Below are 24,591 nucleotides of genomic sequence, written 5' to 3' on the forward strand. Positions count from 1 at the left end.
GTCCCTTCTGCGGAGGAGGCGGGGGAGGCGCGGGCGGCCGGCTCCGGCGGGAACCGCGGGGCGGGCGGCGGGTGTGACGGCGGAGCCCGGGCCGGTCCGGAGCGCGGGGCCGCGCGGGCTTCCGGCTCGGTGACGCCATCACTCCGCGCCGGCGGGGCCCGGCCGGCTCGGGGCGGCCGCTCGTCCGTCCGCGGCGCCGGAGCCTCGGTTGGCGGCCGCGGCGCCGGGTCCGCGACATGAGCCGGAAGAGGCCGCGCCCGGGCGCCGAGCCGCTGGGCCTGAGGCGGCGGCGCGGAGGCGGGCGCGCCGAGGCCGACCCCCCGGGGGGCGCGGCCGGGGCCCGGGGCGCGGGGGGCGGCCCTCCGGGCCCGGGGGCGGCGCGCGCGGCGGTGGCGGAGCTGGGCAGGCTGTTCCCGCGCGGCCTGTTCGAGGACGCGCTGCCGCCCATCGCGCTGCGGAGCCAGGTGTACAGCCTCGTGCCCGACCGCACGGCGGCCGACCGGCAGCTGGTGAGGGCGGCGGAGCGAGCCGGCCCGGGGGGACCCGCTGGCGCGGCGCTGGTAGGGTCGGGACCGCGGCCTCTCCTTCCCCTTCACTGGCTTCTCCGCTCCTCCTTCCTGGCACTCGGCGTGTCAATGTCAATGTCTCCCAAAGAGCCCACCGCTCTCAGCTTTGTTGCTCTCTTGTTTGCATGTTTTCTGCTTCATTCATTTGCTTCTCCTCTACTGTTGGGTTTGTTTTAGTTTCCCCCACTAACTTTTATCCTCTCTCTCTCTCTAAAAAAATATATTTTATTGATTTTTTACAGAGAGGAAGAGAGAGAGAGAGTTAGAAACATCAATGAGAGAGAGTCATCGATCAGCTGCCTCTTGCACACCCCCTACTGGGGATATGCCAGCAACCAAGGTACATGCCCTTGACTAGAATCGAACCCAGGACCCTTCAGTCCCCAAGCCGACGCTCTATGCATTGAGGCAAACCGGTTTCGGCAATCCTCTCTCTTCTAATAAATGCATGGCAGGCTGTAGTTTTCCACTAAATATCGAGATTCATCTCTCTATCCTCCCAAGCTTTGGTATATGTTTTCATTATCATTTATTTCCAAATGTCTTATAATTTGCCCTTTGTTTTCCCCCTTTGATTTATTGGGTTATTAGCAACATATGCCTTAATTTCAAAGCGCTTTCTTATTACCTTATTAGAGGCCCCTTGCACGATCGGGTGGGGAGAGACGCGGAGGTTGGCCAGCCAGGGAGGGACAGAGAGGGCTCCAGGGCCTGTGGGGACCATTTCGCTCAGTCTCTCCCTGGACCCCAGCAGCAAGCTAACCTACAGGTAGTAGAGTCTGCCCCCTGGTGGTCAATGTATGGCATAGGGAGTGGTTGAGCTACCCTGTTTCCCCGAAAATAAGACAGTGTCTTATATTAATTTTTGCTCCCAAAGATGCATTAGGTCTTATTTTCAGGGGATGTCTTATTTTTCCATGAAGAATACGGTACACATTTATTGTTAAATGAAAATACAGGAAATTTATTACCTGTATACGGTACGGTAGTACGGTAGTTGTCAACACAAACCAGGCAAACTGAATCCTACAGTATCAAGAATTTACTCATTTATTCAGTGACAATCATGTCATCATCTTCTGGAACATCATAACAACCCAATTCCTGAATTTCCTGGTGAATTTCTTGTGACTCCATTTCTTTCAGAATCAGTGGACCAAATCTCTCATGTTTAGCCTGGGGGGGGAGGGCTTATTTTCGGGGGGATGCCTTATATTTCACTCAGAAGGAAACCTGTAAGTAGGTCTTATTTTCGGAGGATGTCTTATTTTCGGGGAAACACGGTACCTTAGCATATTAAGCTTTGATTGGTTGAACGGCTGTCCGGTTTACTGGACACTTAGCATATTAGGCTTTTATTATATAGGATAGGATTGTTACTTATTTCTGGCATAAGTGATATAGTGGCCAGAGAGCATACAGTATGATTTTCCTCATTTGAAACTTGAGACTTGCTTCATGCTATGTTTCATGGTCAATTTCGCTAAATATTGTATGTGTAGTTGAAAAGAATATGTGTTATTCAGTTATTAATTTCTCAGTAATTAGAGTTACTATTGAAGTCTTCTGGTTCTTCACTGATTATTTTGTCTGTTTGTTCTATGAGTGAATGAAAGTTGGATTAATATACTTTTGTGATTGTGGATGTATTATTGTCTTTTCAAATATTTCCCCTACCTTATCTCTTTTCATTTCTCCCCAGACTTCAATTACACATACATTGGACCTTCTCTTTGTATCCTTTACATTTTTTAGCTTCTTGTCTGCATTTTCAATCTTTTTGTCTGTATTATATCCTGGTTAGTTTTTTAGAATCTGTCTTACAGGCTAGTAGCTTTTTATTTAGTTGTGCCTTAATCCTAACCCTAACCCTAACCCATCCATTGAGTCCTTAATTGCACTTGCCAGTTCTAGAACTTCTATTTGGTTATTTTTCAACATATTATGTCAGTTTATATAATTTCTTGCTAAAAAAATTCTATCTTAACTGTTGTTATTTAAGCATTAAAAACATAGGGGTTTTTTAGTAGTCTGTTTTTGATAATTCCCTAATAACATGTCTTATGGGGTCTGTTTCTTTTGAATTTTGTTTTCTTGTGTGTCCATTTATTTATTTATGCTCAGTTATTATTTTAAAAAGTATATTGTTATGTCCAAAACCGGTTTGGCTCAGTGGTGGAGCGTCGGTCTGTGGACTGAGGGGTCCCAGGTTCGATTCCAATCAAGGGCATGTACCTGAGTTGCGGGCGAATCCCCAGTGGGGGGTGTGCAAGAGGCAGCTGGTCGATGTTTCTCTCTCATTGATGTTTCTATCTCTCTATATCTCTCCCTTCCTCTCTGTAAAAAGTCAATTAAAAAAAAAAATATATATATATAGTTATGATTTCAGAGAGGAAGGGAAAGGGAGAGAGAGAAATAAAAACATCAACAATGAGAATCTTTGATTGGCTGCCTCCTGCAGGTCCCCTACTGGGGATTGAGCCCGCAACCTGAACATGTGCCCTTAACCAAAATTGAACCTGGGACCCTTCAGTCCACAGGCCGATGCTCTATCCACTGAGCTAAACTGGCTAGGGTTGCCTAGTTATTTTTTACTGTGCTGGACAGATTTGCCTAAATCAGTGGTCGGCAAACTGCGACTCACGAGCCACATGCGGCTCTTTGGTGCCTTGAATTTTTAGCAAAGGCCAGCTTAGAAGTACCCTAATTAAGTTAATAACAATGTGTCTACCTATATAGTTTAAGTTTAAAAAAAATTGGCTCTCAAAAGAAATTTCAATCATTGTACTGTTGATATTTGGCTCTGTTGACTAATGAGTTTGCTGACCACTGGCCTAAATCATCAAATGCCCACCATCTTCCAATTACATCTTTATTGTTGTTAATCCTCACCCGAGGATATTTTTTTCTCCATTGATTTTTTAGAAAGAGTGGAAGGGAGAAACATCGATGTAAGAGACACATCAATTAGTTGCCTCCACCGGGGATCGATCCTGCAACCCACGTATGTGCTCTTGACCAGGAATGGAACCTGCGCCCTTCAGTGCTCAGGCCAATGCTCTAGCCACATAGCTACACCGGCCACAGAGCCCAATTATTTCCATGAATTCTTTTGTTGACGTATTATTTGTGAGCTCTTTGATGCTTAACAATTTTAAAAATAATATTTTATCCTGCATTTTAATTAATTTTCAGCAGGTGAGTTGGTTCTTGCTGTATTCTTAGAAACACTAATCCTGGTAGATTTTTATTTGTTTTAAACATTTTATCCCATATTCTTTTTTCTTTTTTTTAATTTTATTGATTTTTTACAGAGAGGAAGAGAGAGGGATAGAGAGTCAGAAACATCGATGAGAGAGAATCATCGATCAGCTGCCTCCTGTACACCCCCTACTGGGGATGTGCCCACAACCAAGGTACATGCCCTTGACCAGAATCGAACCTGGGACCTTTCAGTCTGCAGACCGATGCTCTATCCACTGAGCCAAACCGGTTTCGGCATTATCCCATATTCTTCACTACTTTCCTCTGCCCACAGTCTGGACTGTTAATTCCTTGAGGGCAGGGTCTGTATCTTTTTAAAAATATACATATTTTTTTTATTGATTTCAGAGAAGAAGGGAGAAGCAGAGAGAGAGAGAAGCATCAATGATTGGCTGTCTCCTGGGGATTGAGCCCGAAACCCGAGCATGCCCTGACTGGGAATCAACCCATGACCTCCTGGTTCATAGGTTGACGCTCAACCTCTGAGCCACACCAGCCGGCAGGGTCTGTGTCTTAATCACTATTTTATCTTACTTAGCGTCTGGCATATGCTTATTCTTAGAAAAGGTGCACTGATAGTTTCACGTAAGAGGTGCGGTGGGTAGGAGGGTGGGTACCCAACTGGGAAATCCTATTCGGTGACTCACCCGGTTCTCTCCCCACAGTTTTCCTTTACTTGGAGAAAAACTCCCCGCATCTCACCCTGACACCCTTCTTCTCACCCCATCTTTCTGGAAACAGAAAGAACTTCAGGAACAGGGGGAGATCAGAGTCATCCAGCTGGGCTTCGACCTGGATGCCCATGGGATTGTTCTCACCGAGGACTACAGGACCAGGGTGCGTGTGGCTCGGGGCTCGGGGCAGATGGCTCTCCCTGGCCACGCCGCCACCTCCCAGGGCGCAGGGCTCTGGTTGGTATGAGGGGGGGAAGGGTGTGAGGTGGAGAGGACTGAGCACAAAGGATCTGCCTCCCGCATGCCGAGAACGTCCCCAGCCTCTCCCCCTGTTCCAGGTCCTCAGGGCCTGCGACGGCCGGGCCTACGCGGGGGCCGTGCAGAAGTTCCTGGCCTTGGTGCTCCCAGCCTGCGGGGACCTTAGCTTCCAGCAGGACCAGATGACGCAGACCTTTGGCTTCAGGGACACAGAGATCACGTGAGACTTGGGGGGCCAGTCACATCCGGCATCTGTACCCTCCTGCCTCCCCCTTCCAGCCTGGCCCTTTTCCTTTGGCTGGACCTGCCCAACGGTTGACTTTTATTTTATTTTTTTTAGTTAAATCTAAATTTGTTTCCTTTCCCCAAGAGGGGCCCATCTCACTGGAGCCTTGGCCTTAAATTCAGGCTGTCAGCGTGGCTAGTGAGATGCATGTAGAGGCCTGGCAGGGACCACATGCCTGATGTGACTCACGCTGAGACAGACCCGAGTGGCAGGCACCACCACTCATATTGCAGAGCAGCAGCCGGGCAGCGAGAGGAAATGTCCTGCTTGCGCCATGGGACATGTCAGTAGACGTGGAGCAGCCGTGGTGAGGCGGCGTAGGCAGTGGCAGGGACACAGGAAAAGACCCTGTTTCTCCCCTGCGGGCAGACTGAGCTTGTGGTCAGTCAGGGCTTGTGGTCAGGGAGGTATCAAGACTGGTTTTAGGAAAAGTAGCAGGAAGAGAGAGTGCGGGAGGGCAGCTGGAAGGCGGATGGGACCAGAGACCCGCGGGGCAGGGGCGGGAGGAGGTGTCTGTTGCCTGGTTGCCCATGTTTCCAGCATTAGCAGCGAGGAGAGAGGATTCTCAGAGCCAAGGCCTCATCTCTCCTGCTTCCCACCCGCTTAGCCAGCTGGTCAACGCCGGAGTGCTCACTGTCCGAGATGCCGGGAGCTGGTGGCTGGCTGTGCCTGGAGCTGGGAGATTCGTTAAGTGTTTTGTGAAAGGTATTCTGTCTGCAGCCTAGCCCTCCGCCCTCCAGCACACCTTTCCGGGCTCCTCTGGCCGCAGGCCTTACTCCCCGCTCCTCCACTCTGCAGGGCGCCAGGCTGTCCTTGGCATGGTCCGGAAGGCCAAGTACCGGGAGCTGCTCCTGTCGGAGCTCCTGGGCCGGCGGGCGCCTGCCTCGGTGAGACTCGGCCTTGCCTACCATGTGCACGACCTCATCGGGGCCCAGCTGGTGGACTGGTGAGTCTTGCCCAGCCTCTGGCAGTCAGAGCAGCCACCCACAGCGGAGGAGGTTCCCTTCTCCGGGAAGCCCGCTCCTCTCCTGGGGACGGAACGTTCCTTTTCTCCCAGACCTTGGGCCGGCGCCTCTGGACCCAACCGTGTCTCTCTCTCGCAGTGTCCCCACCACTTCTGGAACCCTCCTGCGCCTGCCAGAGACGTGAGGGTCTGCTCCCCGCGGCAAGCCTGCGGAGGGCCGGGGCCAGGCGTGCTGCCAGACGGCTGAGCGGGGTCACCTTGGGGAGCTTGGCCAGAAGGATGCGCCATGGACCCGAGGGCGTGCAGTGCCGGGCGCCACTGCTGCCGTTGACCTGGGCTCCGGGCCAGGGCGGGGTTTGGGCAGAGCCTCGGGGGCCTGTGGACGTGAGGCCAGACCCCATGCCAGGGCCACGGCCGCTGCCTTCCGGGCAGCACGGTGCTGCTGGCACTGTCCGAGGGGCAGGGGCGGGGTTCTCTGCCCTACATGTTGGATGGAATGGCAAATAAAGGACTTCTGCTGGTGCTCCCTCCTGTGTCTTGTTAATGTGCTGGGTGGCCCCGCGCTCGGGGGGAGAGGTAAAGCCCCCACTGGGGCTGACCTTGGCCTCGTTCGGAGGAAGAGGGTGGAGGTCAGTGGGTGGTGGGTGTGGGCAGTGGCCTGACTAACCACGGGGTTCTGTCGGCCTGTGGAAGCAGAGGCCCAGCCAAGCCCCACTGTGGGTTTTAGGGGGAGGTGGGCATCTTATCGCCTGTTTTGTCAGGGCTTGGCAAAGGAGCCTCGTTCCTCCGCTGCCGCCCCGCCCAGGTTGCCGCCGGTACACAAACACCACATGCCCAGGAGGGGAGGTGCCCAGGCACTGGCCTGGGGGTTAACGGGTGGGGGGTGGGGGGTGGGGGGTGGGGGAGGGAAGCGGAGAACAGGCCCTCTGGGCCATGATTTCCTCAGTGACCCAGGTGTCCGGGGTGCCCCCCTGCCCCCAACACTGGGCCTGGGGCCAGTTGCATTTCTTGGTTGTCACGTGGTTTCCCGGCTCTAGCTGGCCGGGGGAGGAGCAAGGTCCAGAGTCTACTCTGCTCCGAGCACGAGGCCGGCCAGAGGGGAGCAGACAGACAGACGGGTCTGGTCGCTCCGGGTCCTGCAGCCATGTGGCTCCTCTGGGGGCTGATCTGGGCATCCGGCTTCGCCTTGTCTCTGCAGGAGCCCAGGTCCTGGCGGGCGGCGGCTGCTGAGCGGGGATGGGGGGCTGGGACAGGGGGGGGGGGGGCGCTGCTGACCTGCCTGTTCTCCCCAGGTTGCTCCTGTTCTCCCCTTCCGTGGTTCACCTGGGGGCCCCCCTGTCGGTGGGGCTCCAGCTCCAGGATGCTCCTCAGGGGCTGGAAGTGAGAGGGTCCGTGTTCCTGAGAAACCCGTCCCATCACAATGCCCCCTGCTCCCCGAAGGTGGACTTCCTCCTCACCTCGAAGGACGACTTCGTGCTCCGCAGCCTCCAGGTAGCCGCCGCCGCCCCCCCGCTGCCTCAGCCCGCTCCGGCCCTCCGCGCCTGGGCCCTCTGGGCGGCCTCCGTCCCTGGCTGTCTGTCTCTCACCCGCTCCCTTCCCCCCTCACCTGACAGATACTCCCCAAGGATGCCAACAACTGTGGCCTCAGAAGCCTCCTCGGAGGCCCCAAGATCCAGCTGGTGGCCCAGTCACCGTGGCTGAAGCGCACTCTGTCCAAAGAGGTGGACACTCAGGGCGTCAACCTGCTCTTTTCCTCTCGCCGGGGGCACCTTTTCCTGCAGACCGACCAGCCCATTTATAACCCTGGCCAGCGGGGTGAGTCTCAGCCCCAGGCCTCTCCCTCCCCTCCCCTGCCCGTCCCCGGGAAGGGCCCACGGAAGGCTGCCGGCTAATGCTCGCCTCCCCTCCCTCCCTCCATCTCGCCGCTCACTCGCCCTCCGCTCCAGTTCGGTACCGGGTCTTCGCTCTGGACCAAAAGATGCGCCCTACCACGGACAGCCTGACAGTCACCGTGGAGGTGAGTCCCTGACCTCTGACCTTCCCGACCAGCGAGGGCTACCGATGTGCCCTTCCACCCACCACACTGTCCTCCGTGCAGAACTCGCAGGGCCTCCGCGTGCGCAAGAGGCAGGTGTACACTCCCTCCTCCATCTACCAGGATGACTTTGTGATCCCGGACATCTCAGAGTGAGCTCTTGCCCCCAGTTCCCAGTTCCCCTGCTCCCCACGCCAACACAGTGTCAGACCCGCGCCCCCGAGCCTGTGGTTACCCCACATTCTCCCCAGGGAGCGTGGCTGAGCCCGCCCTGTCTGTCCTCAGGCCAGGGACCTGGAAGATCTCGGCCAGATTCCTGGACAGCCCGGACTCCAACTACAGCACCCAGTTCGAGGTGAAGAAGTACGGTGAGTGTGGTTCAGTGGATACCGCGTTGGCAGGGTCCCGGGTTCGATTCTGGCCAAGGTCAGGGCCGTGCAGGAAGCAACCAGTCGATGTGTTTCTCTCACATCAATGTTTCTCTCTTTCCCTCTCTCTTCCACTCTCCCTGAAAATCAATGCCAAAAGTCCTCGGCTGAGGATTAACCAAACAAAAGGACAGTGAGAGCTGGGACACAGGCCGAGGGCCAGGCAGCTCCTCCTGGAGGAGAAGGGAGGAAGTGGGAGCAGGCAGGGTGGAGGGATCCTCAAAGCCCTGCCCTGGAGTCTGACCAGCCTCCCCTTCGCTCGGGTCAGTCCTTCCCAACTTCGAGGTGAAGATCGTACCTGGGGAGCCCTACATCCTGACAGAGCCTGGCCTTCTTGGGGACATCCAGCTAGACATCCAGGCCAGGTAACTGCTGCCAGGGCGCCTCAGTGTGACACTTCCCTCCCTCCCCACCGCCGCCCGCCACACTCACCCCTGCCCGCCGCCCCGTGCGCAGGTACGTCTACGGGAAGCCAGTGCAGGGGGTGGCCTACGTGCGCTTCGGGATCCTGGATGAGCGCGGCAAGAAGACCTTCCTTCGCGGCCTGGAGAATCAGACCAAGGTGGGCAGCAGGGGGAGGGGCGGAGGTGACCATGGAGGCGGGGAGGCGGGTGCTACCTGGCCTTTTCCTCTCTGCCCAGCTGGCGGAGGGCCAGTGCCACATCTCGCTCGAAAAGGCTGAGGTGCAGGGCGCCCTGGAGAAGCTCGGCGTCCAGCCGGCGGACCTCCCCGGGCTGCGCCTCTACGTGGCGGCGGCCGTCATCGAGTCTCCAGGTGAGTGCCGCTGGGCGGTGACCTCTGAGCGGCCCTCTGCTCTCCAGCACCGCCCGCCCGCCCTTCTTACCCCACGTGGGACCCAAACTGGGAAGCAGCCGGAAGCCCCTCTGTTTATTGTTTTTGCTCATCCGTCCATCCCTCTGTCCTCCCACCCGTCCTCCCACCAGGCGTGCTATGCAGCATCTGGGTGCTGGCCGTGGGTGGCTCCGCGGACCAGCGAGGGGAGAGGGCCTGTGCCCCGGAGGCCCCTCTTCTGGGTCTGCCTCCTCCCGCCGTCTGCCGTGTCTTGCAGGGGGAGAGCTGGAGGAGGCCGAGCTCACATCCTGGCGTTTTGTGTCATCTCCCTTCTCCTTGGATCTCAGCCACACCAAGCGACACCTCGTGCCCGGGGCCCCCTTCCTGCTGCAGGTGTCCTCTGCGGGGGCGCGGCAGGGCGGGAGGGCGCGGAGGGCCCCGCAGGAGGCCCCGGCCCTCTCTCTGACCTCCCCTCCCCCCCCAGGCTCTGGTCCAGGACATGTCAGGCTCCCCCGCCGCCAACATTCCTGTCAAAGTGGCCGCCACCTTCTCTCCGGGATCTGCTTCCCAAATACACCATCAGCGAAACACGGACGAGCGCGGCCGGGTCCTCGTCTCCATCAACGTCCCGCCCACCTCCTCCGAAGTGCAGCTGTCGGTAGGACCCCGAGCGCCCACGGGGCACGGGCGGGCCGGGAGGGCAGGGGAGGAGCTGGTGCCTGGGTCCTGGCACCGACCCCGCTGCTCCCGACCCCTTTCCAGGTATCCGCAGGCTCCCCGCACCCCGCCACAGCCAAGCTCACCGCGAGAGCCCCGCCCTCCGGGGGCTCCGGCTTCCTGTCCCTGGAGCGGCTGGATCCTCAACCCCCTCGAGTTGGGGACACTTTCCGTCTGAACCTGCGAGCTGTGGGCGTCCGCGGGGCCAGCTTCTCCCACTTCTACTACCTGGTGTGCAGAGGGCGGCGCGGGGGGCGGGGCGGTGGTTCCGGGCGGGGCAGGCGCAGTGAAGAGGGAACCCCTCTCCCCAGGTCCTGTCCCGGGGACAGATCGTGTCTGTGGGCCGAGAGCCCAGGGGGGCCCTGACCTCGGCCTCCGTGTTTGTGGACCACCGCCTGGCACCCGCCTTCTACTTCGTGGCCTTCTACTACCACGGGGGCCGCCCCGTGGCCAACTCCCTGCGGGTGGACGTGCAGGCTGGGGCCTGTGAGGGCAAGGTAACGCGCAGGGCTGGGGAGGGGCAGGAGAGGACGAGAAGAACGCCCCGTCTGACCCCCCTCCGGCCCTGCAGCTGGAGCTGAGTGTGGACAGTCACAAGGACTATCGCCCTGGGGACACGCTGAAGCTCCAGCTGCACACGGACTCTGCGGCCCTGGTGGCCCTGGGGGCCGTGGACACGGCGCTGTACGCCGTGGGCGGCCGGGCCCACAAGCCCCTGGACATGGGCAAGGTTTGTGAAGACCCTCCCCCAGCCCTCCCTGTCCTCTCGGACGCATCTCGGCTGCCGCCCCCTCCGCCCGGCCTCCCTCCCCCACTGTCTGTGTCTCACATCTGTCCATCCACCCTCACCCACAGCCCGCCCTGCCCCTCAGCCATCTTGTCTCTGCAACAGCCCGCCTTTTCTGGCCAGGTCTTCCAAGTCATGAGCGGCTACGACCTGGGGTGCGGGCCTGGGGGTGGGGACAGCGCCATGCAGGTGTTCGAGGCGGCTGGTCTGGCCTTTTCGGATGGATCGCAATTGACTTCGACCAGAAATAGTGAGACCGGAGGAAGTGGGATGGGTGGTGGGAGGCAGAGTGAGGAGGAGGACCCTGAGGGGTAAGATGGGAGGAGGGAAGCAGGCAAGGGCTCGGCTGCAACCTGCTCTCTCCCAGGCCTGAGCTGTCCCAAGGAGCAGAAAACCCGGAGAAGGAGAAACGTGAACTTCCACAAAGCAGTTAGCGAGAAGTGTGAGTGGTGGTGCCCATGAAGCTGCCTGCGCCCAGGCTCAGGGGGAGGGGTCTGCCTCTCGGCTCCTCCGCCCCCAAGGGCCCTGGCTGTGGGATTCGAGGGCCCGGGCTGTGGATTCGAGGGCCCGGGCTGTGGATTTGAGGGCCTGGGCTGTGGGATTCGAGGGCCGGGGCCGTGGGATTCGGGTCAGAGGGCCAAGTCCTGGGTTGGTGGTGGGCGGGCGGGAGCCTCTGCGCGGCCTCCTGAGCTCCCCGTTCCCAGTGGGCCCTCCGAACCTGGAGGTCCGAGTGGGCGGAGGCGCCCGGCGCTCACCCCCGGCCCTGCAGTGGGCCAGTACACTTCCCCCGAGGCCAGGCGCTGCTGCCAGGACGGGCTGACGCGGCTGCCCATGAAACGCTCCTGCGAGCTGCGGGCGGCCCGGGTGCCGCAGCAGGCCTGCCGGGAGCCCTTCCTGGCCTGCTGCCAGTTTGCCGAGGACCTGCGCAAGAAGACCAGGGCCAGGGGCCAAGTGGGCCTCGCCCGAGGTGAGTGGTGGGCTCGGCCCGGGCGGGGGCGGGGCGGGGCGGGGCTGGGCTGACCTCCTCACCGCCCTGTGGCCCCCAGCCCTGGAGGTCCTGCAGGAGGAGGACCTGATGCAGGAGGACGACATCCCTGTGCGCAGCTACTTCCCCGAGAACTGGCTCTGGAGGGTGGAGTCCGTGGACCGCTTCCTCCAGTGAGGGCGCTGGGCCGCCTGGGGCGGGGCGGGCCAGCCCAGCCCAGCCCAGCCTGTGCCCTGCTCACCGTTCCCACCACAGGCTGCTGCGGCCGCTCCCTGACTCTCTGACCACCTGGGAGATCCACGGTGTGAGCCTGTCCGCAACCACAGGTGCCCTCCCGCTGCCCCCCCCACCCGCTCCCTCTTCCTTTGCTGCAGGGGAGGGGGTGCGGACAGCGGGCAGAGATGGTCCCCCTGCCCCCTGCCCCCGTGGCTGAGAGGCCCCAGGCCTCTGATGTCTCCCTTCCCCGCACCTGCTCCGCAGGCCTGTGCGTGGCCAAACCAGTCCAGCTCCGAGTGTTCCGAGAGTTCCACCTGCACCTCCGCCTGCCCATCTCCGTCCGCCGCTTCGAGCAGCTCGAGCTGCGGCCCGTTCTGTACAACTACCTGGACACAGACCTGCAGGTGAGGCGCGGGTGGTCACAGCGGGGGGACTGCACTGGACACAGGTCTGCCCTGAGGCTGCGGGCGGTCACAGCGGGTGGGAGCTGGGGCTGGCGAGGATCAAGAGCTAATGACCTGACTCTGCCTTCCCCCCTTTCCCCCCAGATGAGCGTCCACGTGGCCCCGGTGGATGGGCTGTGCCTGGCGGGGGGCGGGGGGCTGGCTCAGCAGGTGCTGGTGCCTGCACACTCTGCCCGGCCCGTTGGCTTCTCCGTGGTGCCCACGGCGGCTGCCGATGTGTCCCTGAAGGTGGTGGCTCGAGGGTCCATGGAGTTCTCTGTAGGGGACGCCGTGTCTAAGATTCTAAAAATCCAGGTGAGTGGAGGACCCTGAAGCAGGTCCCCAGGCTCCCAGATTTACTCCCTGACCCAGCACCCTGTCTGCTGGCCAGGCAGAGGCCCACCGCCCACACCCAACTCCTTGGTCAGTTTGCCTTCTACAAGTCCGATCCCACTCTGCCTCCAAAGTTTAAATCCAAGTGTGGGGAGTCTGCCCTGGGGGGGCAGCTGCCGCCAGGCGGTGGGTGACTCTCAGAGCTCTTTCCCGAGACAGAAGGAAGGCGCCGTCCACATGGAGGAGCTGGTCTATGAGCTGAACCCCCTGGGTGAGTGGCCTGGCTGCCGCAGCCTGCGAGGGCGGTGGTGGAGGGACTGGACACCAGCAGGCTGACAGCTTCCCATCTCCCCAGACCACCGAGGCCGCACCCTGGAAATTCCCGGCAGCTCTGACCCCAATATTATCCCCGATGGAGACCACAACAGCTATGTCAGAGTCACAGGTGGGCGTGACCTCCAGGCCCTTCCCAGCAGCCACCCTCAGATGCACGTGAGACCTGTTTGGTGCCGTGACCCTCTGGCCCTGGGTCCCAGAGCTGCTCTCTGTCCTGACCCTCTTTCCCCTGCAGCCTCGAGTCCACTGGACACCCTGGGCTCCGGGGGGGCCTTGTCAGCAGGAGGCGTGGCCTCCCTCCTGAGGATGCCGTGGGGCTGTGGGGAGCAAACCATGATCTTCCTGGCTCCGACCCTGGCTGCTTCCCGCTACCTGGACAAGACGGAGGAGTGGAGCAAGCTGCCCCCGGAGACCAAGGACCGCGCGGTGGACCTGATCCAGAAAGGTTCGGGGCAGGGCGAGCGGGAGTGGCAGGCCGTTAGGGCGACGGGCACCGCAGGCGGCTGGTGGGGGATGGGGAGCATGGCCCGGGCACCCACAGCAGCCGCTGCTCCTCTCCAAGGGTACATGCGGATCCAGCAGTTCCGGAAAACCGACGGCTCCTATGGGGCGTGGCTGCACCGGGAGAGCAGCACCTGGTGAGCCTGGGAGCCTGCTTCTGGGTCCGAGAGCTGGGGGCGACTGGAGGGTGACTACCCAGGTGTCGGGGAGTGTCCTCTAGGGACCGGCCCCACCCCGGCTGTCACTCCCTCCTCTAGGCTCACAGCCTTTGTGCTGAAGGTACTGAGTTTGGCCCAGGAACAGGTGGGCGACTCACCTGAAAAGCTGCAGGAGACGGCCAAGTGGCTGCTGTCCCAGCAGCAGGCCGACGGTTCCTTCCGGGACCCCCGTCCTGTCATCCACAGGGACATGCAGGTGCGGCGGGGGGCGGGCCCAGCTGCCTGGGGCTCTCCCGCCCCCTCCCCTCCTCTGACGGCTTCTCTCCCTGCACTGACCAGGGCGGCCTGGTCGGAAACGACGAGACGGTGGCCCTGACGGCCTTCGTGGTCATCGCCCTCCATCACGGGCTGGCCGTCTTCCAGGACAGGAGCGCCGAGCAGCTGAAGCGGAGAGTGGTAAGGGCGCCACCCCTGCGCCGCGGCTCTCCCTCCGCTCCTCAGGACCGGGCCCGCCCACAGACCTCCTCCTCGTTCTTCTAGGAAACGTCCATCTCAAATGCAAACTCGTTTTTGGGGGCGAAAGCGAGTGCTGGGCTCCTGGGTGCCCACGCATCCGCCATCACGGCCTACGCTCTGACGCTGAGCAACGCCCCTGAGGACCTGCGGGACGTGGCTCACAACAACCTCATGGCCATGGCCCAGGACACGGGCGGTGGGTCCGGGGCCTGGGGCCTGAGCTTGCCCGGCGGGCGCGGGGGCGGAGAGCCGGGGCAGGGCCAGGCCGGCCTCGCTCACCTGGCGCCCTCCCTCCCTCCCAGACAAGCTGTACTGGGGCTCGGCCATCAGCTCTCAGAGCAACGTGGTGTCGCCCACGCCGGCTCCTCGCAGCCCGGCTGACCCCGTGCCCCAGGCCCCCGCCCTGTGGATCGAAACCACAGCCTACGGCCTGCTGCACCTGCTGCTGCGGGAGGGCCGGGCCGAGATGGCGGACCAGGTGGCGGCCTGGCTCACCCACCAGGGCAGCTTCCAAGGGGGATTCCGCAGCACCCAGGTAGGTGCCGCCCTGGGTGCCCTGGGTTCGGGGCGGGGGCCCCGGAACCCAGCGCCTGAGTCCCGGTCCAACCTCCCCAGGACACGGTGATCGCCCTGGACGCGCTGTCTGCGTACTGGATCGCTTCCCACACCACCGAGGACCGGGGCCTCAATGTGACCCTCAGCTCCCAGGGCCGCAATGGGTTCAAGACGCACACGCTGCAGCTGACCAACCACCAGTCTCAGGGGGTGGAGGCGGAGCTGCAGGTGCCGCCCCTCACCTGGGCTGCAGGACCCCTGGGCCTAGTGTGGGGGCAGGACTTCCTGGCCCCGCCCCCTCGCCCTGGTGCCCTGTGGGAAGGCTTCTGCCTGAGTGGCTGCAGAGCCACCTGACCCCAGCTGCAGGTTCCCCGGCAGCAATGTGGGGGGACCTCCCAGCAATGCTGGCGCGGCCTCCAGCAGCGGGAGGCTGGTGGAGTAGTGCGTGAAGGTGTCAGCGCCCCGTGCAGGGAGAGGAGGAGCAGGGCTGTTTGCAGGGAGGAGGGAAGTTGGAACAAACAGCGTGCCCTCCTGTGCCCGTCTGACATCACGTTCCCTTTCCTGTCCCGTCAAGTTTTCCTTGAGCAGCAACATTAACGTGAAGGTGGGAGGAAACAGCAAAGGAACCTTGAAGGTGAGAGCCCGCAGCACAGCTCGGCCAGCAGGGGGCGCTGGGCTGGGTGCACTCCGCTCGCTCTGGTCTGCACCTCCCTGGGCCCCTGCAGCCCCTGCCCATGGAGCACGGGCCCTGCTTCCTGTCTCCCCTTGTCTGCCGGGGGTAGTAGCAGGCTGCTCCTTCGCCAGCTGTCCAGCCGCCACTCCCCCAGCCCCTCCCCACCTCTGCGCCTCAGGGGTGCCTGGACTCTTCCCGCCACACACGCCTGGGCTCCTGTACCTCCCTGGGCAGACGGGTACCCCACAGGTCTCCCGGCCTGGAATGTCCTCCCCTGCTTCTCTTCCCATGAGGCAAACTCCTCTTCGGCCCGCCTCGGCCGAGCCTCTCCCCAGCTCCCCTGCGGCCTCTGCAGGTGCAGAGCGCTGGTCCCGGGGCGGCCTGCCTCCCGCCACACCCTCCAACCGGCCGGTTCACGGTCTCACTGGTGGGGGTCCCGGGAAGGGCCCAGGCCCCAGCCCTCCGCCGGGGTGCCCTGCGCTGTGCCTGGAGAGGCCTGGGGCCCGGTGCCATGGTCCCTCTGCCCCTGCCGAGCCAGGTGCTTCGTACCTACAACGTCCTGGACATGCAGAACACCACCTGCCAGGACCTCCAGATCGAGGTGACGGTCCTGGGCCACGTGGAGTACACAAGTGAGTGCCGGTGGCCCGGGCCTCCAGGGGCCGTGCAGGGGCCGGTGCGGGCGGAGTCTCAGTGCCCCTCCCCCCCTCCCCCTGCAGTGGAAGCCGAGGAGGACTACCAGGACTACCAGTACTATGACTACGCGAACCAGGAGGACTTCGCGGGAGACGACCCCGACGCCCTTTCCCGGCCCGTGACGCCCCTGCAGCTGTTTGAGGGGCGCAGGAGCCGCCGCAGGAGGGAGGCCCCCAAGGTGGCAGAGGAGCAGGAGGCCCGTGTGCAGTACAAAGTGTGCATCTGGTGAGCCTGCAGGCGGCGGCGGCGGGCGGCAGGCGCTCTGCGCCGGGCGGGCACCCAGACCACAGGCTCCTCTCTGCAGGCGGAACGGCAAGGTGGGGCTGTCGGGCATGGCCATCGCGGACATCACCCTCCTGAGCGGGTTCCACGCCCTGCGGGCTGACCTGGAGAAGGTGGGTGGTGCCCTCAGGAGCCCGTCCCCATCCCACAGCCCCTGCGGGTGACCCTGGGTGGCCGCCTCCGTGACCCTCTCCTTCTCTGCAGCTGACTTCCCTCTCTGACCGGTACGTGAGTCACTTTGAGACCGAGGGGCCCCACGTCCTGCTGTACTTCGACTCGGTGAGCAGGGGCGCAGGTGTGGGGCACTGCTCACCCAGCAGTCTGTGCGGCGGGGGTGGGGAGGGCACTGCGGGTGGCCAGCGCTCCCAGGGGGGCAGGACAGAGGGAGGCCATGCCGGCCGGGGCCGGGGCGGCCGGGGCGAGCCCCTAATGTGGTTGGGGGCTATCAGCAGGGGGAGTGGAGAGTGAGTCTGTCATGAAGCCGAACGTATTCAACCCGAGGGGGGCCTTTTGACCGTCCTAGAAAGTGCACTTCCTTTTAGGAAGGATGCTGGTCACAGATGAGTTGTCTGTGGCCTCGTTGGCTAAAACAAAGCTTCCAATCCTCTGATGGCCCTCAGCATTTTTTGGATGTTTACTGGGGAAGCTGGGGTGAGGGCAGGGGAGGGCAGGTGCCAGCTGGTCCCAGGGGTGGGCACAGTGGCCGCAGCTGCCCTGGAGGCCAGGAAGGAGGCCTGTGGTAGCAGTGTGAAGCGAGGCTTTTTGGAGTGCGGCGGGCAGGCAGAGCGGTTTGGAGGTTGCACACCCTGCCCAAGTCCCGATGGAGGAGCAGGCTGCCTGGTGTGTGGCGATCAGCGGGCAGGGGTTGGTGAACGCGGGCTGGCGGAGGCCGTCGTAGGGGAACGCGAGGCAGGCGGGCGAGGGGAGGTCAGAAACGACCAGTCCGCAGCAGAGACGCTGGGAGCTAACCCTGAGCGGAAGTGGAGCTTCGCGTGGTGTGTCCGAGAGGCGACACACACAGGCAGGCGCTCGGGCGGGGGGCGGGGGGCGGGGAGGTCACCATCTGAGCAGTGAGGTCAGCAGGGACCTTGGGAGCAATGTTGAGTGTCTGGCGGCCGGAAGGTAAGAGAATGTGAAGGACACTGAGGATGAGACAGCGGACACCAGAGACAGGCCAAGGAAGTGGCACACAGGCCTGTGGGGCCCAGGGAGTGGGTCCCTGACCCCCCCACCCCCGCAGGTCCCCCCCTCCCAGGAGTGCGTGGGCTTTGGAGCTGTGCAGGAGGTGGCCGTGGGGCTGGTGCAGCCGGCCAGCGCCACCCTGTACGACTACTACAACCCTGGTGAGTACCGGGCCCCGGGAGGCTGGACCGGGCCGAGGGGGCAGGGAGGTCCTGGGGCTCCAGGGCCTGGCTGGCAGGAGGCAGGTGCCCTAACGCCCTCTCTGCTCTCCTCCAGAGCACAAGTGCGCTGTGTTTTACGGGGCACCGACTAAGAGCAAGCTCGTGTCCACGCTGTGCTCCGACGACGTCTGCCAGTGTGCGGAGGGTGAGGCCCGGCCGGGGTGGGGGGGCCCGGATGGGAGGGTTGGGATGGGGTGGGGAAGGGGCCCTGGGCTGGCCTTGCCTCACCTGGGCCCTGGCTTCAGGGAAGTGCCCTCGGCAGCGGCGTGCCCTGGAGCGGGGGCTGCTGGACGAGGACGGCTACAGGATGAAGTTCGCCTGCTACTACCCCCGCGTGGACTACGGTCAGTCCCCGCCCTCGGGGTCTGGGGGGCGCCCGCAGGCGGCCGGAGCTCATTCCTCCCGTCCCGAACTCCCTCACAGGCTTCCGCGTTAAGGTTCTCCGAGAAGATGCCAGAGCTGCCTTCCGCCTGTTCGAGACGAGTGTCATCGGAGTGCTGCACATCTGTACGCGGGGCGGGGCGGGGCGGGGCGGGGCGGGAGCCGCGCTGGGCCGGCGCCCCAGCAGACACCCCCAGAGCGGCTGAGCTCCTCGGCCTCTTGGGAGCTCGGGCTTGTCACGGGAAGGCAGCGCCTGGGAGTGGCGGGGTCAGTGGGGGGGTGCAAGGCTGGCCGTGCCCCGTCCCCTCTGACAGCGCTTGTCCGCCCTCTCAGCCAAGGATGCCCAGGCCGCTGCAGGTCAGACCCGGAACTTCCTGGTTCGAGCCTCCTGCCGCCTTCGCTTGGAACCCGGGAAAGAATATTTGATCATGGGTCTGGACGGGACCACCCACGACCTCAAGGGACAGTGAGTTCGCTGGGCCCTGGGTTTCCTGCTGCCCTCACCCTCCTGAGGGCGAGGGTCCCAGCACCGGCCCTGCCCCTCAGGCGCCAGGTGCCGCGGGCTGGCTCCCGTCTGCCCGTCCTGACCCCGCTGATGGCCCTTTGCCCCGCAGACCCCAGTACCTGCTGGACTCGAACAGCTGGATCGAGGAGATGCCCTCGGAGTCCATGTGCCGGAGCACCCGCCACCGCGCCCCCTGCGCCCAGCTCCGCGGCTTCATGCAGGAGTACGGCACGCAGGGCTGCCAGGTGTAGGCTGCTCCCGGGAGAGCCCCGCTGGCCCGAGGCTCAATAAAGACCTTCCACAGCAGCCTCCGTGCGTGTCTCAGCCCCTCCCTCCGCGTCCTGGCCGGCCAGCGTTTGCATCATCTCCGTCTCGGAGCCTGGACGGCCTGGGGGGCCTGACCCTCCCAGCTGACTCACCAGCTCAGCCCCTCTTTGGGCCACGGAGCAGACTTGTGACCGCAGCCTGCGCCCCGGGTCCCGGCCCCCACTCCAAGGCCGGCCTCCGCCCTGCCGCAGGCCTCCGCCGCCGGGTGGCATCTGCCTTCTGTCCTGGCACAGTGGGGGGTGGGCTGTGGTTTTCACTGAGACTGGTCCGTGGAAAGCCTGTGGTCGTGGCATTGGGAGCATCCCAGGGTTGCACAGCCCCCAGGTCCGGTCTCTCCCAGGGACTGACCTCAGCCAAGCAAAAGGCTGCCGCTGGCGTTTGCTGATCCTCCGAGAGACCCTTCTCCTGGGGTCAACCGCCCCACCTGCCCGCCTCGCGCCCTGCGTTTGGGGGCGCCCCAGGGTCTGCGGGCTGACCTAGAAATCCATCCCGCAGCCTGCAGTCAGCCATCAGCGGGGGTGGGCCCCTCTCCAGGAGGCCCCGCGTGCCAGGCTCGTCCCCGAGGAGTGCTGCGGGGGCCTGTGGTCCTGTGGGGACGGGGGGGCCTCTGCCCTCGCCTGGGAGGGGGTGGGAGGGCTGCCCGAGGAGGTGACATCTGAGCGGCCTCGGAAAGAGCAAGGCCGGAGGAGGGGTTGAGGTGGAAGAAAGGGTGTGAATGGCCAGGCAGGACAGCAGGGCGGGGTTTGGATTTGGGGGGCTGTGGAAGGGATGGGGCTGGAGTCCACTTATGAAGGCTGTTTACAAGAAGCTGCTCTCTGAGTCACTCCCCCCCCCCGCCCCCCCGATTCTGGGGGACTGACAGTCCGGGCCTTCCCAGCACTCCAGAGGCCGCCGGGCTGTGGTGTGTGCCCCGGGCTTGCCCGTCAGGCCTCGCTCCCCACAGCCATCACCATGCTGACGGTGGGAGCCCGTGGGGAGAGCGGGTTCAGCTGCTTGTGGTCCTGTTTGCTGCCCACCCAGCAGCCCCGGCCCATCGGCCCACATCTCCCAGCGGCTCTGCCCCCGGGGCCGCAGTTACTTCTCCAGGCCAGCGGGTGGGGCAGCTGGGACCTCAACCCAGGCTCTCCAGCCGCACAGCCTGCGCTCGGCACAGCTCTGAGGGGGGCCTCCCCCGCCCCCCACCCCCGTGCGGGGGTTCTGGAGCCAGGGCCTCGGGTCACCTCTAACCTTTAACCCCAGGAGGCCTACCCTCTCCCTGAGCCATGCCCTCCTCTTTGGCAGGGCCTCTCCTCTGAGCGCCCAACCGACACCTCACCCCTAAAATTGGTCCCTGATCGTCCTACTTGGTCCAGTGGACCCTCTTATGGCCCCTGCTCCCAGATTGGGGCTGGCCCCGACCCCAGCTGGGGCTATTGAGCTCCTTCCTGGGGGCACGGGGGGCATGTTGAGTTGTGCTGGGAAGCCCAGTGTCCTTGGCTGGACCTTAACCTGTGGACTCTGACCCCAAAGGCAGTCCTGTTCGGCCGCCAGGGGGCAGGTGCCGCGGGCAGAGCAGGAGGACGAGGGGGCCGTCCCCAGGGCCTCGCTCTCCCCGCCCTGGCTCCTGCCCTCGGCATGAGACACCCCTGGCATTTATAGAGCAGTTCCTATTTTTGGCTTAAGTTCCTCACGTTGGTCTCTTTCTTGAAACCAAAAAGCATCAGGCACATGGTAAGAGCTCCAAACTGGGGACCATACAGTTCTTCGTCTTCAACTTTTGAGAGTGAAACGGGGCAATGATGAAACTCACATGGGACTAAGGCGGGAAACCCAGCAAACAGGCCACGAGGTCTCCCGCCGAGCGCGGGGAGCGCGGCACACAGACGTTCAGCGCATCTGGTTTGCACAGGGGCCTGGGCACCTGGGCCGGGCGCCTGCAGCATGGCAGCGGGAGAGGGCGGGGCCAGGCGGCCAGTGTGGGCCGGAGGCTGTGCAAGGTCAGGGTCGCCGCGCTCTCCTTCCGTTCTTCGTGATGGATCACAGGAGAAAGGCCGTTCTTTGAAATATGGACTCCCCAAGGCCAACGGGCCCGCTGCCCTCCCAAGAATGTGCCACCCTGTGGGCGGGCCGGTGGCCGGGGAGGCGAGGAGCCAAGGGCCCAGAGCGGCCAGCAGCAAGATGAATGGGGCCCCGAGCTATAAGAGCGGCCGGGCTCGCCGGGCCCGCAGCCATGCTGCTCCTCGCGCTGCTGCTGCTGAGCGCGCTGGCCGGCGCCCGCCTGCTCTGGGGCCGGTGGCGGCGCCGGAGCCTCCACCTCCCGCCTCTCGCCCCCGGCTTCCTGCACCTGCTGCAGCCCAACCTCCCCGCCCACCTGCTGGGCCTGGCTCAGACCCTCGGGCCTGTGTACAGGCTCCGCCTCGGGCTGCAAGGTGAGCGCCCCTCCCGCCGGCCCGCCCCGGGGGCTGGGACTCTCTGCTGACGCCCCCTGCGCTCCCCAGACGTGGTGGTGCTGAACTCCAAGAAGACCATCGAGGAGGCCATGGTCAAGAAGTGGGTGGACTTTGCCGGCAGACCCCAGATACCATCCTGTAAGGGGGCGGAGCGGGCTGGGCCGGCGGGGAAGGCGGCGAGCTTCCTGCCCCCCTGACCCCGCCCCGGCTCGGCTCCAGACGCACTGGTGTCCCGGCACAACCAGGACCTCTCCCTGGGGGACTACTCCCCGCTCTGGAAGGCGCACAAGAAGCTCACGCGCTCCGCCCTGCTGCTGGGCATGCGCGGCTCCCTGGAGCCCCTGGTGGAGCAGCTGACCCAGGGGTTCTGTGAGGTAGGCCGCCCCTCCCGCTCCCCCCATGCCCCCGCCCCCGCAGCCGCCCTGCAGCCCGCTGCCTCCACAGCGCCTGTGGGCCCGGGCCGGCGCCCCGGTGGCCATCCAGGAGGAGTTCTCTCTCCTCACCTGCAGCATCATCTGCCACCTCACCTTCGGAGACCAGGTAAGGCCTCAGCGCCCCGCCCGCCCAGCCTCCGCCCTCCGCCCTCACCTGGCTGCCCCCCCCCCCCCCCAGGAGGACGCCGTGGTGCGTGCCTTCCACGACTGCGTCCAGGACTTGATGAAGACCTGGGACCACTGGTCCATCCACATTTTGGACATCGTTCCCTTCCTCAGGGTGAGGCGGGGGCCGGCCGGGGCCGGCCGGCCGGGGCGGGCGGGCGGGCCAGGCGCCCCTCCCGCAGCCACTGTCTTGCTCCCCGCCAGTTCTTCCCCAGCCCCGGGCTCCGGCGGCTGCAGCAGGCGGTGGCGAACCGGGACCGCATTGTGGAGGGGCAGCTGAGGCGGCACAAGGTGGGCGCCGGGGCGGGCCGCCGGGCCCCGCGTGGGCTGCCGGAGCGAGGCGGCTCTCTCGCGGCCGGCGCTCAGGGCCCTCTCCCCCCAGGAGAGCATGGTGGCCGGCCGCTGGCGCGACGCCACGGACTACATGCTGCAGGGGGTGGGCCAGGCGCCGGCCGGCCGGGGCTCCGGGCAGCTGCTCGAGGGGCACGTGCACATGTCCGTGGTGGACCTTTTCATCGGCGGCACCGAGACCACCTCGACCACCCTCTCCTGGGCCGTGGCCTTTCTGCTCCACCACCCTGAGGTGCGCCCTCCGCCGGGGGCTGTGGCCGGGGGCTGTGGCCGGGGGCTGTGGCGGGAGGGGGGCTGTGGCCGGGGGCTGTGGCAGGGCGGGTTGTGGCCGGGGGATGTGGCCGGGGGATGTGGCGGGGGGGCTGTGGCCGGGGGGGGGGGGGTTGTGGCTGGGCGGGCTGTGGCGGGGGGCTGTGGCGGGGGCTGTGGCGGGGTGGGCTGTGGTGGGGGCTGTGGCTGGGCGGGCCGCATCCTGACGGCAGAGGCGCCTGCGGGGCCGGGCGCCTGGCCCGCACTAGGCTTGCCCCATTCCCAGGTCCAGAGGCGGCTGCAGGAGGAGCTGGACCGCGAGTTGGGCCCCGGGGCCTGGCGCTCCCCGGTCCCCTACAAGGACCGCGCGCGGCTGCCCTTGCTCAACGCCACCATCGCCGAGGTGCTGCGCCTGAGGCCGGTCGTGCCCCTGGCCCTGCCGCACCGCACCACGCGGCCCAGCAGGTGGCTCCCCGAGAGGGGCGAGTGGGCGGCGGGCGGGTCCTGGCGGGCCTCTGACCCCCCCCCCCCGCCCGCAGCATCTCCGGCTACGACATCCCCGAGGGCACGGTGGTCATCCCCAACCTCCAAGGCGCCCACCTGGACGAGACGGTCTGGGAGCGGCCGCACGAGTTCTGGCCGGGTGCGTGCGAGCGGGGCGGGGCCCGGGGTGGGGGGTGGGGCGGTGCCGCTGCTGACCCCGCTGCTGACCGGCCTGTCCTCCCTCCCCGCCCCCGCCCGCAGACCGCTTCCTGGCCCCGGGCGGGAGCCCCGGCACGCTGGCCTTCGGCTGCGGGGCGCGGGTGTGCCTGGGCGAGCCGCTGGCGCGCCTGGAGCTGTTCGTGGTGCTGCGGCGCCTGCTGCAGGCCTTCACGCTGCGGCCGCCCGCGGGCGTCCTGCCCTCCCTGCAGCCCCAGCCGCCGGGCGGCGTCAACCTCACGGTGCAGCCCTTCCAGGTGCGGCTGCAGCCCCGGGGGGCGGGCGCCCAGGGCCCGGGCCAGTGACGGGCGGCATGCGGCCAAGCTGTGCCTCAGTTTCTCCTTTTATTGCTCTGTACACCCCACCCCCTGTAAACAAAGTGCTGTGAGACGGGGGGAGGGAGCCTCCTCGCGGGCGGTGGCGGCCCCGGCTCTCCTCGCGGCCCCTCAGTGCGCGGCGGGCGCCCGGTGCGGGAGGGCTGCTCAGGCTCCCCCGGCCGGCGCCCGGTAGCCTCGGGGTCGCAGCTTCATCTCCGTGAAGGGCACCGAGAACTCGAAGCCCTTCCAGTGGTACCAGCTCACGCCCTGGGGAGAGGCGGAGTCAGAGACCCGCCCTGCTTCCCCGCCCGCCCGGCCCCGGCCGGGTTCCCCAAACCGCCCACCGCCTCCCCGCGCCTCCCACCCAATAAACCACGTGCTCCCGAGCCGCCAGGGCGCTGTTCCCTCCCGGACGAGGGGCCGGGGTGGGGGTGGGCGGGGGCTGAGGGGTTGGGGGACCTCGGTAATTCCTCGCCCAGGGTGTGCGGTCGGCCAGGCAGGCGCACCTGGTGGTCCACGGTGCTCCCGTAGAGCCCGTTGAGGTTGGCGTAGTGGCAGTTCCTGTACCACCAGGCCCCGCGGTAGGAGACGGCGCAGGAGATGAGCAAGTTGTTGGGGTCTCGGTCTCGGGCAGAGAAGACACTGCCACTGTGGTAGCTCATGGAGTCCCCTGCGGGGGGCAGGGTGCCAGTGAGGGCCTCCCCACCGCTCCGCCCAGGCCCCGCCCTCACCCCCTCACCGCCCAGGCCCGCCCTCACCGCCCAGGCCCGCCCTCACCGCCCCGCCCTCACTACCCTCACAGCCCTCACCGCCCTCACAGCCCCGCCCCCCTCACCGGCCTCACCGGCCCGCCCCCACCGCCCTCA

At 64.3% G+C, this 24,591-nt stretch overlaps 4 protein-coding genes and 1 long non-coding RNA gene across 15 annotated transcripts in view; 3 read left to right on the top strand and 2 right to left on the bottom strand.

Moving 5' to 3' along the window:
• The window catches only part of LOC311626233, a 1,185,289-nt gene that overhangs the window by 495,400 nt on the left and 665,298 nt on the right, over window positions 1-24,591 (bottom strand). The gene's annotated exons all lie outside the window — the stretch shown is intronic.
• On the top strand, window positions 237-6,539 carry WHR1 (winged helix repair factor 1; the record flags this gene model as incomplete). 2 transcript variants are annotated; one of them, XM_084891241.1, is made up of 6 exons in its annotated part: window positions 237-560; window positions 4,572-4,667; window positions 4,843-4,982; window positions 5,656-5,753; window positions 5,847-5,994; window positions 6,152-6,539. In XM_084891241.1, 6 exons carry the CDS (start codon window positions 237-239, stop codon window positions 6,195-6,197), a joined length of 852 nt encoding a protein of 283 aa, XP_084747367.1. In that variant the 3' UTR covers window positions 6,198-6,539. The 2 variants fall into 2 exon arrangements, with proteins under 2 accessions (XP_084747367.1, XP_084747368.1); XM_084891242.1 differs by having other exon boundaries at window positions 237-509.
• LOC311626115 (complement C4-B-like) lies at window positions 7,063-19,060 on the top strand. The gene is made up of 41 exons (XM_084891004.1): window positions 7,063-7,218; window positions 7,305-7,503; window positions 7,626-7,827; window positions 7,959-8,029; window positions 8,111-8,199; window positions 8,333-8,415; window positions 8,744-8,840; window positions 8,932-9,037; window positions 9,117-9,249; window positions 9,545-9,660; window positions 9,752-9,925; window positions 10,030-10,215; window positions 10,296-10,481; window positions 10,556-10,714; window positions 10,895-11,021; window positions 11,139-11,213; window positions 11,541-11,738; window positions 11,818-11,929; window positions 12,012-12,082; window positions 12,237-12,376; window positions 12,521-12,730; window positions 12,968-13,019; window positions 13,104-13,193; window positions 13,320-13,529; window positions 13,647-13,722; window positions 13,843-13,999; window positions 14,083-14,199; window positions 14,284-14,455; window positions 14,562-14,794; window positions 14,875-15,042; window positions 15,389-15,448; window positions 16,026-16,119; window positions 16,207-16,408; window positions 16,488-16,578; window positions 16,670-16,744; window positions 17,706-17,808; window positions 17,924-18,013; window positions 18,114-18,212; window positions 18,292-18,375; window positions 18,583-18,715; window positions 18,864-19,060. Exons 1-41 carry the CDS (start codon window positions 7,157-7,159, stop codon window positions 19,003-19,005), a joined length of 5,244 nt encoding a protein of 1,747 aa, XP_084747130.1. The 5' UTR covers window positions 7,063-7,156; the 3' UTR covers window positions 19,006-19,060.
• On the top strand, window positions 19,768-23,796 carry CYP21A2 (cytochrome P450 family 21 subfamily A member 2; the record flags this gene model as incomplete). Of its 9 annotated transcripts, XM_084891123.1 has the most annotated exons (10): window positions 19,791-21,489; window positions 21,559-21,648; window positions 21,730-21,884; window positions 21,955-22,050; window positions 22,123-22,224; window positions 22,314-22,400; window positions 22,492-22,692; window positions 22,996-23,174; window positions 23,249-23,352; window positions 23,454-23,743. In XM_084891123.1, exons 1-10 carry the CDS (start codon window positions 21,243-21,245, stop codon window positions 23,711-23,713), a joined length of 1,521 nt encoding a protein of 506 aa, XP_084747249.1. In that variant the 5' UTR covers window positions 19,791-21,242. The 9 variants fall into 9 exon arrangements, with proteins under 9 accessions (XP_084747246.1, XP_084747250.1, XP_084747245.1 ...); XM_084891122.1 differs by having other exon boundaries at window positions 19,790-21,489; window positions 21,955-22,224; XM_084891121.1 differs by having other exon boundaries at window positions 19,813-21,489; window positions 21,955-22,224; window positions 22,996-23,112; window positions 23,454-23,796.
• Window positions 23,739-24,591, bottom strand: part of TNXB (tenascin XB) — a 65,994-nt gene continuing 65,141 nt past the window's right edge. For both annotated transcript variants that reach the window (XM_084890991.1, XM_084890990.1), the window contains 2 exons: window positions 24,232-24,395; window positions 23,739-23,992 (listed from right to left, as the gene is read on the bottom strand). In XM_084890991.1, the coding sequence (XP_084747117.1) occupies window positions 23,891-23,992; window positions 24,232-24,395 (266 nt within the window). In that variant the 3' untranslated portion in view covers window positions 23,739-23,890. The remainder of the gene's footprint in view (window positions 23,993-24,231; window positions 24,396-24,591) is intronic.

This window comes from Pipistrellus hanaki (genome assembly GCF_964339955.1).
Source record: "Pipistrellus hanaki genome assembly, chromosome: 7".
Classification (NCBI taxonomy): domain Eukaryota; kingdom Metazoa; phylum Chordata; class Mammalia; order Chiroptera; family Vespertilionidae; genus Pipistrellus; species Pipistrellus hanaki.

Excerpts from the sequence above, each read along its gene's own strand:
- LOC311626115 (XM_084891004.1), top strand. The coding sequence starts at position 7,157 with ATGTGGCTCCTCTGGGGGCTGATCTGGGCATCCGGCTTCGCCTTGTCT. Across the intron at positions 11,214-11,540 it reads CAAAGCAGTTAGCGAGAAGT|TGGGCCAGTACACTTCCCCC; the intron begins GTGAGTGGTGGT and ends CCGGCCCTGCAG. Across the intron at positions 15,449-16,025 it reads ACAGCAAAGGAACCTTGAAG|GTGCTTCGTACCTACAACGT; the intron begins GTGAGAGCCCGC and ends CTGCCGAGCCAG.